The sequence below is a fragment of the Sorghum bicolor genome, chromosome 2 (genome assembly GCF_000003195.3).
Source record: "Sorghum bicolor cultivar BTx623 chromosome 2, Sorghum_bicolor_NCBIv3, whole genome shotgun sequence".
Lineage (NCBI taxonomy): Eukaryota > Viridiplantae > Streptophyta > Magnoliopsida > Poales > Poaceae > Sorghum > Sorghum bicolor.
The window spans coordinates 9,624,346-9,634,076 of record NC_012871.2 but is presented as its reverse complement, the minus strand read 5'-3'; the positions used below and the strand labels follow the sequence as shown (position 1 = coordinate 9,634,076).

Below are 9,731 nucleotides of genomic sequence, written 5' to 3'. Positions count from 1 at the left end.
TTGATGGATGGGGATATGGACTAGCAGCCCATTGGACATTATCCCTCGGTTTTTTCTTTTTTTTTTTGTTTAGGAACATCATCCCTCTGATCTACCTCGAGAAAGTTCCCATGGAATTGATGGATATAGGCCAGTAACTGGTTGGACATCATGGGCTGACCAGTACACATGTCAACAAACAGTGAGGAAACTACGGCAGTGTTTGAAAAGTATATTTGGTCCTATTTGGTTAAGCTTATCTGCTGAATCTGTCAGCTATTAAATAATATTTTTCTCTATAATAAATAAGTGAATAGTATTTTCAGCCATGACTTTTTAGACAAGCGAACATGCTTAATTGACTAGTCATTGTTAACTACCTTTTGTTACAACCAAACAAAAAAAAATCTACACAAGTACCGTGCCAAAAAATAAACAATTGAGAGAGAGAGAGAGAGAGAGTAAATCCATGCAATTTGGATTAGCTATTGGCCCTAAGTTTATCTATAAATTTATAACACTTACTTCCATGAAAATTACTAAACCATGGTCCATGAATGAAAATGAGTTTGATGGACTAGTGCAACAAAATAAGCTTTGCAAGTATCTTCAAGAGTCCTTTTTTTAACTTCTTACTCCTTAAATCATTATTTGTAGAGCCATTTGAATAAAAAGTCGCTCTCTATGTCTCTCCACCCTTTCACAGATTTCCTATATTTTGTGCGCACTCCAAAGAGTAAATTCTACTCTTCATCTTTGGCTCTCCATCTTTGGCTAGCCAAAATCTGAAATAAAGCATGTCAATATTTGAAGATCTAATTAAATAAGGCTTTGTTTAGATCTAAAAAGTTTTTAGATTTTGACACCGTGGCATTTTCGTTTTTATTTGACAAACATTGTCTAATCATGGAGTAACTAGGCTTAAAAGATTCGTCTCACGGTTTACAGGCAAACTGTACAATTAGTTTTTGTTTTCATTGTAAGATTCATTGTGACAGGAAATCTTGAAAAGTTTTTGTTTTTAGGGTGAACTAAACAAGACCTAACTTGGCCATATAGTTTTTTCACTAAAATTTCTATTTGTATCGATAAAGAAGGATATATAGAGGCTCCTGAAGTTGCCTTAGCGATTAACGATAAGTAAGGTCAGTCTCAATAGGGGTTTCATTAAGTTTCATGCACATTAAATATGCTGATGTGGCGCTATATTAATAAAGAGAGAGATGATAAGAGTTTTATAGGAGTAGAGAGAGTTTCATCCCCATGAAACTTCTATGTACTGTTTTCCAAAATATGGATGTGTTGAAAATTTTGTCATAAAACTCCCATTGAAAATGACTTAAGAGTAGCATATTTCACCAATTTTTGTGTTTTGTCTTTATTGTGCTTCCAATTTAAAGAGGCGGTCAGTATTACCAACCTAGCAAGAATGTGCAAGTGGGTTGTGTCTCGTGTTTTGCTAACCACTTTTAGGATGAGATGAACAAAAATTCAAAGGCCATGTGAGCACAAGTAAACCTTCAATTGCGTAGGCCATTTGCAAATGGTACCTAGCTAATAAGGCCATGTTTACTTTGAAAAAAATTGCAAATTTTTTAAATTCCTCGTCACATCAAATTTTGCGGCACATGTATGTAGCACTAAATATAGATTAAAAAATAACTAATTGTATAATTTATCTATAATTTGCGAGATGAATCTTTTAAACCTAACTAGGTAGTGTGCCCATGCGTTGCTATGGGACAAATAAACTTTTATACTCAAAACATACGGATCGCACGATAAGATAATAACACTGTAAAACTAATCAGACATTAAAGTGATATTTAATCCAAAAGACAAAGTTTGTGAAATTAAAACAGTCATGAAGAGCACTATGCTGCAGGCTCACCAATTCTATTGTATAGACCTTTTCGTGCATTGCAACTGGAACAAATAATACCGTAATAATTTGAGCATAAACATATTGTATTATTACAAAAAGTGATTATGCGAATATTACAAATTGAATTTTGTGCATGGCTAAAATTCTCATTGATAGTTTGCAAGCATCAAGGAATGCATTTATAGTATTGTATATTTGTGCATACGCACATAAAAGTTCATGTCACCATAATAAGATCAATTTATTCTGCAACCTTTTAGAACTAACCATCTCTTTAAATTACCGGTTTGTTTCGTACATGACTGGTATACCAAGACCACCCTTTTTTATATTTTAGATAATAACATTGCCTTCAACCGTACGTCCCTAGTATTGAATTATGATCCAGTTTAGTATGCCATTGACGCTTTGAAACATTGTTCCATTAGTATCTGCAATTAGTAGCTCGGTGAGATGTAGGCAATTATTTAACTCGATACGAAATACTTGTAATTCTATAGTTCTAGCATACTGTAATGGGGCCATCATAAGTCAGAAATTGCAACAAAGCTACTCACCATTCAGGACTACGTACATTCACTGCAGCCATATACTGCAAAACAGTGTACCAACCTGAGTCAGGCTGTGTGGTACTCCACCAATTGTACAGTTATAGTGCTGAATCCCTCCTAAAATACAATGAGCCTGTGATTGACCAGTTCAACGAGCTTGTCGAGTGCCTCCACTCTTTTTTTACATCCTCACTAATCCAATTGAAGAGGGAGGACCACAATTGAAAAACCAGTATAGTAATGGAGCCATTCAGCAACTACCTCCATATCACTTTAACTACAAACTATATGCAACCTTCGTTGAAACTGTGGAAAGCATGAATCAGAAAGCATAGAGAAGAAAATAATGGAACTTGCAGTTGGCAAGACATAGCCACATAGCTGCACATTGATGCATTTGCAACATAGAAAAAAATAATAGAACTTGTAGTTGGCAGGGCATAGCCACATAGCTGCACATGGATGCATTTGCAACAGAGAAGAAAATAATGGAACTTGTAGTTGGCTGGGCACAACCACATAGCTGAACTGGATGCATTTGCAATAGACCATGGTGACCGCCGCTGCTGCAGACTGCCAAAACGACCTAGATAAGAGCATAAGCAACAGAACTACAAGAATGAGAATTACCAACACAAGAATGACTCTAATAGAGACCACCACCTGCTCATCCATCGCAGGCATAGGTGCCAGCACGGAGGCTAAAACAATCCTCTAGGAGACAAGGATGGCTAGTGGCTGGGGTAAACAGGCTCAGGATGGGGCTAGATGAGCCGCTGCGGCCATCTACAGTCACGGGCTTGCCATTACCATCCGTGGCGCTAGCGAGCTCCACGTGTGCTCCCATGCGTGCTTCGCTGAAGGCGAACCAACAGTTAGTGGTCAAGTTGGCGCAAGCACCCGTACGCTCATTGTGCGTGTGGTGTGCGTGAGCACTGAATGAACCCGACTGTAGCAACACCAGATCCAGCTACCCCAACGCATAGCCAAGATAACAACCCGATCTCATTGTAGTTGAAAGGGACGAAGGGGAAAGGCAGGTGGGGTGCAGTGGCGGAGCTAGGATTTGAAACTTGGATATTCCCACTTCCATGTCATAAAAAAAAGTGTAATCCATAAACTTAAAATATAACAAATAACACTGCAAATCAGTATTAGTTTCTAGAATCTAGACTTCTAATTGAAAGACTAGTTTTTTACATGTTTTGAGCTTAGATGTGGGAAAATACTATAGATTATAATATTATACTCATATATATAAGTATATATACATATCTACATAAAAGTGTACCAAAATAGTTGGGTATTCCCAGAAATACTGGGGAATACCCCTAGATCCGCCCATGGCGGGGTGGGGGTGGAGGGCAGCAGTACCTATGGCATGGCAGGGCAGGGCCACCAAGAGGAGTACGGGAGCTTCCTTCTGTCAATGCCATGGTGAATTAAAACAATAAGAATATGGTTTTACTTCATATTGATACATAAGTGCAGGTATGAATTCATAGGTAACAAGACAAATTATCAAGGAAAAACATTCGTCCACTTTGCATCAGGAATCAGGGATCGCTCTAGAATAGTATGCTTTTAATCTAATGATATCAGAACACAAATTTACTTTAACCAAAATGAATCAGGACTAAACTAATAATTTTGAGCAGAATGTCTTGTACAAATGACTTGAAGTATCAACTTTGAAGAATGTTCAGCTAAGAAACAAAGACTACAAGAATTCATATGCTGTCAGCAGATCATGTCAGGAGAATCAATGCACTACAACAAACAATTGTATCTGACAATATTCGGACACAACATATTTAGATAACTCAAACAATTCAAATGTTAATATTCAAATATATAAAGGTGTGTCGCTGTTTCCATTATGGAATAACCAAATTAAAAAATCATGAATAATTAGTTCTTTGTTCATCTTTGCTGCCCATAAAACACGACATCTAGGATTTGATCGATGAATGAAGTTGTATTTGAATAAATTAAGTGGTGTGGCAAGAAGACACAGTTCAATTAACTAATTTAACTAAAACTATGGATGCTAATGTGTAGGCCGTCCCTGAAAAAGTAGGGCCGAGGTTAAGATCGCCAAAATGACTTTGACCCCTTCTGTGAGATAAAATTTAGCGAGCATTACAAACAGAATTAGATGTTACTGACAAATTCACATGACCAAATGGTAAAGCAGGTAGTATGGAACATTGTGGCTGCAAATCTCAATGGTCCAAAATCGAGCACAAACATTGCTCTTATACAAACTTTGCAGGAACACAGAACTAAAGCATAAACATTAGCTACATCTGAAGATACAAATTTGCAGTTCCGTACAGCTACAGTGGCACAGACCATTCTATTGTCTTTGTTTTGTTCTTTTTATTAGTTGTATAGGAGATTAAACACTTATCACTTGACAATGAACGTTGTATATCAAGCTATCACCGTTGCAAACTTTAATTGATTTTCTTATTAGAGGATGATTAGGTACCATATATTCAAGCCAACTAAAACTATAGAACAGTGAAAATACTTAATAAAGCTTGGTTTCTGCATGCGGGGAGATACGCTTGCTGCATTGTAAATTAGATCATGTTTCAAATTCACCCAAAATTCAAGTAAATTTAGTTGCTTCTACAAGCAAACGGAAAGGACAGATAAAGGGTTTAGAAGCTGAAGAGTCACAACAAAAATACAAGTATTACATGTCAGAGCAGCTGGCCAATTGTGTTATTATATTACATCATTTTATTAATTAATATAAAAAATATGATCTAAACTCTTAACTTCAGGCTAATAGATGGCCTAATACAACGTGTAGACTTCTCTACTGCAGACATATAACAAAGGAAGTTTTCTAAACCAATGGAGTCAACTTACCTCTTCAGCAATGGTAACAGAAAATTTAGATTAGCAAAAGATATGTTTGATAATTAAAATCTTAATGAAATAAATCAACAGTTAGAATGGTCAGAGTAGTTTGACAATTTGGCAAGCAACAATTGATGTTTGGTACCCCTGAATTTCATCATTTTTATTTAGTCAACAAATCAAGTAAATTTCTAAACATCATAAATACAACTATTTCAGCAAATATAATGTGGGGACCGAAGCAAATTATTGGTAAGCACATAATGCAAGCCGTCTCTAAATGGTGAGCCACACACAGAAAACAATGGTGGGTGTTTAAAGCATATTGATTTTTTTGTTAAGATTAGAAGGAATGATAAAAGGTGAAGAAAAACTTACATACCTCACTCACCCTATTCTCAACAATGGATCTGAAGCGAACCTTCCTGGTTGCTTCCATCTTTGAAGAAGGCTCCAACTTTTGCTTTGCTGGGACACTGGGACGGCAACACCGGCTCTACAGTACATAACTAAACAAAAATGAGCATGGTAAAAATTGTAAGACATTACTGAAGGGATCAGCCCTGCCCAGATGTGTTCTCGTGCTGATAGCTAATCCGAGTAGTGTTGCAAGTAGCAATAAAATATTTTAGGGGAAATAAAGCCCTCAATGTTCTCATTTGGATCTAACTATTAGCAGCGGGTTAGTTTGTGGAGGCGGCAGAGCATCCAACATCGAGGCAGCGGCGCGTCCCGCGGTGGTCGGCGGTGGCAGCAGCTAGAGCGTCCTGCAGCGTCGAGGCAACAGCACGTACGGCGGTGGAGTTCGGACGGCCCATCCTCCAATGGCGGCGGCGCGTCCGCGGGTAGCTCATCCGGTGATGGGGGCCGGAGGACGAGGGGATTTGGATTTTAGAGCAGATGACGTGATTTCGGGACAGCGGTCGCGCGGCGGAAGACGAAGAGGTGCGGGGGCAGGGTTTCACGAGGCCAGGTGAGCGTGGTGCAGGGTGGGCGGGATGCGGGATCGTCGCTGAGGGAGGGGAGACCGCACAAGCGAGGATATCGCAGGCTTTCCTTGTCGCACGGAGGCAATGACGGAGCGAGCAGTGCTTTCCTTTTTTCCACCGTGCGGAAGCGGGAGGGATCGCACGACGAAGCGGACGGACGGAACGAGAGAATGTCGCATAAAAAAAATAGTCTTACTTTGGTTCTTTTTAGAGCAACTCTAGACCAACATGCAAATTGAGCCTTTTTTCATTTGCATGGTGTCCTGCATACAATAGGGATCCAAAATTCGCTTCAACTCCAGCCCAACACCCTATCCACTCCCGGAAGAGCACGCCTGCCACCCACCTGCTGCCGCCCACCGCCGGCGAGTGGAGGAGGAGGAGAGCGCGGCGAGCGGACCAGGAGCCTCTTGTCCCCCTCGTGCAGCGCCAGCACGACCAGGAGGACGAGGTGCCCCGACGGCGCTCCATGGCTCGGGCTCCGGGCCGCGTCGAGCTACGACGCCGCGACGTCGAAGAGGAAGTCGTCCTCGTGGAGCTCGTCAAAGAGTAAGTTTGCTCCGGAGCGCCTCAGGCGCGCTGCGCCGCCGCCTGCTCCGGCGCCCGCTCGCGCGCTGCTGGCCGCCCTGGCTGTCTGCAGGTGCTGCTGGAGACACAGAACCCCCGGGTGAAACGCGGAGCCTCCGGGCGAGGTCTACATCATGTTCGTCGCAGCGTCGTGGGCTCCGTCTCCTTTTCCACCCCGTTCGTCGCAACGTCGACCTTGTCCCCAGCCCCGGCTCTTTGGATCTGGGCGGGCGAGCTCGGGATATGGGAGGTGGCGGCCATGGTGACGAGCTTGGGCCCGGAGAGGCGGTGGCCATGGTGAGCTGGATCTGAGCGCTGGTGCGGGTCGCGTCGGGAGGCGACGGCTATGGTGAGCTGGATCCCCCGCATGAGCAGCCGTGACGGCGCCATAGGGCGAGCGGGCAGATCTCCCGCGCGGGAGGTCAGGTGGGGTCGGTGAGGGAGGGAACGGGACGGACGGGCGGGGCGGCGTCGGTAGGGTCCTCTGTTGCTGGGAACTCAAAACTAAAATTTGGAAGGACATCTAAAATGAGAGCACAAATAGGAGACTCAGAGTGAATTTTTTTTCTCAAGCCGCTAAATTTAGAATAGGGATCTAGTAGGAGTTTGGGCTGGAGTTGCTTTTAGTTATAGAAAATTTGTCTATAATGTCTATTTTGTAAAAAGTTTTGGAACTAAACAAGACATAAGCTGCTGGACGGGTTGTATTCCAGAGGTAATTTTCTTATTCAAATCCTCACTCGGATTGGCCAATCGAAAGGTCTACTGACAAAGCATCTCTCAAACATTACGCGTTAGTGCGTTACCATGTGCCAACTAGCCGTTGTCGTGTCGCGTGCCTGTCTTTTCCCGTGACCTGCTGCAAGTGACTTGTGTCCCATTCCATTCTTTTATTCGCAATTTCTGTCCTCTTTTTTTATATTCTTTGTATTCTTTTCCTTTTGATCAAATATTCTTCGTATTCTGAAAGAGTGTTTTGCGATTCCTGTCCCCGCTTCCAAGTAAATAGAGCTTACGTGACACGAACAAGGCGCCCTTGTGCGCAAGAAAAGAACCTTCAGCCGATCACGGACTCCCGGCTCGCCGGCCGGCGTGGCGTCAACCGCCGCCGGCGAGCATTGCGACGACTCGTCATCCACCTTGTTTGTTTGGCTGTTAAATTATAGTAGAGAGTACTGTTAGCTTAGCTGATTTGTTATAAATGATTAACAGTCGGCTCATAAGCTCAAACAAACATGCTCTAGTTGCTATCCGCGGTCACTTCGGCCCTGCCATTTCCAGTGTAAGATCAATGTGCCTCTGTTCAGACTCTCGTTCGCTAATTCCATGTGCAAGAACAAATGTATGTAAACAAAAGGTGACGAAATAAACAAAATGCTATAGAAAATTTATAGTATCAGACAAACTGAGCTGAAACAAAAATCACATTCGCATAAATTGCAAAACACACACGCTGACACACACTAGAAATCCTGATTAACGCAGCACAGCAGCACACAGCAAGCAGAACGCAATAATGCAAGTCCAGCTACGTGCTAGCAGTTCTTCTCCGGCTCGGCGAGCTTGCACTTGACCTTCTGGAACACGACGGCGGCCGCCGCCGTCCCCGGCGGCGGCGCGAGCTGCAGCTTGAGCGGGCACGACGCCTCGACCTTGCACTTGGTGTATCGCGCCGTGTACCGGACCTCCCCGGCGACGGCCACCTCGACCTGGAACGTCCCCGTGGCGTTCTCCTTGCGGAACTCGGCCTCGCCGGCGTTCCCGAGCATGACGGCCCTGGTGGTGCCGGCGGGGGACAGGTGGTACACGCGGGTCTTCCCGGCGGGGTGCTTGCCGCCCTTGTCGGCGAGCTGGAACCGGTCGAACGCCTGGTCGTCGAACTTGTACTGCGCCTCCAGCGGCTTGGTGTTCTTGAGCGCCATCGCCCAGTTCGGGTTGCGGATCACCAGGGTGAGGGAGAGGGAGGTTGTACGACAGCGACGTCACCGGCGAGGTCGAGAGCTCGAACCGCGTCAGGGAGGCGTCGTCGACGGAGATGTCGAGGTGGCGGACGAAGCCGTAGGCGGCGAGGAGCACGGCGAGGAGGACGACGCCGGCCACGATGGCCACGCAGAGCAGGCAGTACTTCCACTCGTCCCACTTGTAGCAGCAGTCGTCCCAGCACTCGCTCAGCTTATTCCCCATGTTTCGCCGGCGACCGGCGACCGGCGACCGGCGTCGGCGTCGGCGTCGGCGTCGGCTTTGGGTGCTGAATTGCTGGTGGCGAGCGAGGGATGGCGAGACAGGGCAGCTCCCGGGTTCCTCTCCTCTCCTCCCTGTTGTTGGATCTTTGATGCAAGACAAGAGAGGTTGACTTGACCAAGGAGAAAACGCCGTCAACACACGGTAAACCAAACCAGCCAGCGTGAGAGATCCCATCAACCAATGACAATGTGCATCTCAAAATAAAAATAATAATTTTTTTTAAAAAAAGACAATGAGAGTTCCCCATCGGCGAGAGAGGTCCCAAAGGCCTTGTTTAGTTCCCTCTCAAATTTAAAAACTTTTCAAGATTCCCCGTCACATCAAATCTTGTGGCACATGCATGAAGTATTAAATATAGACGAAAATAAAAACTAATTGCACAGTTTATCTGTAATTTACGAGACAAATTTTTTAAGACTAGTTAGTCTATAGTTAGACAATATTTATCACAAATAAACAAAAATGCTATAGTCGCAACTAAACAAGAGGCCTTACCTTTTCTCTCCCCAGAATGACAGTTCTACGAGAACCGGAAGAGGTACACCGTACACGTACTGAAAGAATGCTGGAGATATTTGACTATGAGAATTGAGAAATACAACACCCTGGCTTAGGCCTTGTTTAGTTCACCTCAAAAATTTA

The 9,731-nt window shown here is 43.8% G+C and overlaps 1 protein-coding gene and 1 pseudogene across 10 annotated transcripts; both read right to left on the bottom strand.

The window, feature by feature from the left end:
• LOC110432301 lies at positions 1,907-6,418 on the bottom strand. Of its 10 annotated transcripts, none has more exons than XR_002449716.1 (5): positions 6,003-6,418; positions 5,672-5,785; positions 3,790-3,838; positions 2,422-2,988; positions 1,907-2,295 (listed from the first exon to the last, which is right to left on the bottom strand). XR_002449716.1 is itself a non-coding variant. In XM_021452416.1 (5 exons), the coding sequence occupies exons 1-4, from the start codon at positions 6,141-6,143 to the stop codon at positions 2,441-2,443; spliced, it is 396 nt and encodes a 131-aa protein (XP_021308091.1). In that variant the 5' UTR covers positions 6,144-6,418; the 3' UTR covers positions 1,907-2,295; positions 2,422-2,440. The 10 variants fall into 10 exon arrangements, 9 of the variants coding, with proteins under 9 accessions (XP_021308091.1, XP_021308087.1, XP_021308094.1 ...); XM_021452416.1 differs by having other exon boundaries at positions 2,422-2,532; XM_021452412.1 differs by having other exon boundaries at positions 1,907-2,988.
• Positions 8,144-9,217, bottom strand: LOC8081816 (annotated as a pseudogene).

Coding starts and splice junctions, on each gene's coding strand:
- LOC110432301 (XM_021452412.1), bottom strand. CDS start 6,143: ATGAGCTACCCGCGGACGCGCCGCCGCCATTGGAGGATGGGCCGTCCG. Junction 3,839..5,671: donor TTGAGAATAGGGTGAGTGAG/GTATGTAAGTTT, acceptor TGGCATTGACAG/AAGGAAGCTCCCGTACTCCT. Junction 2,989..3,789: donor CCTGCCCTGCCATGCCATAG/GTACTGCTGCCC, acceptor TCGTTTTGGCAG/TCTGCAGCAGCGGCGGTCAC.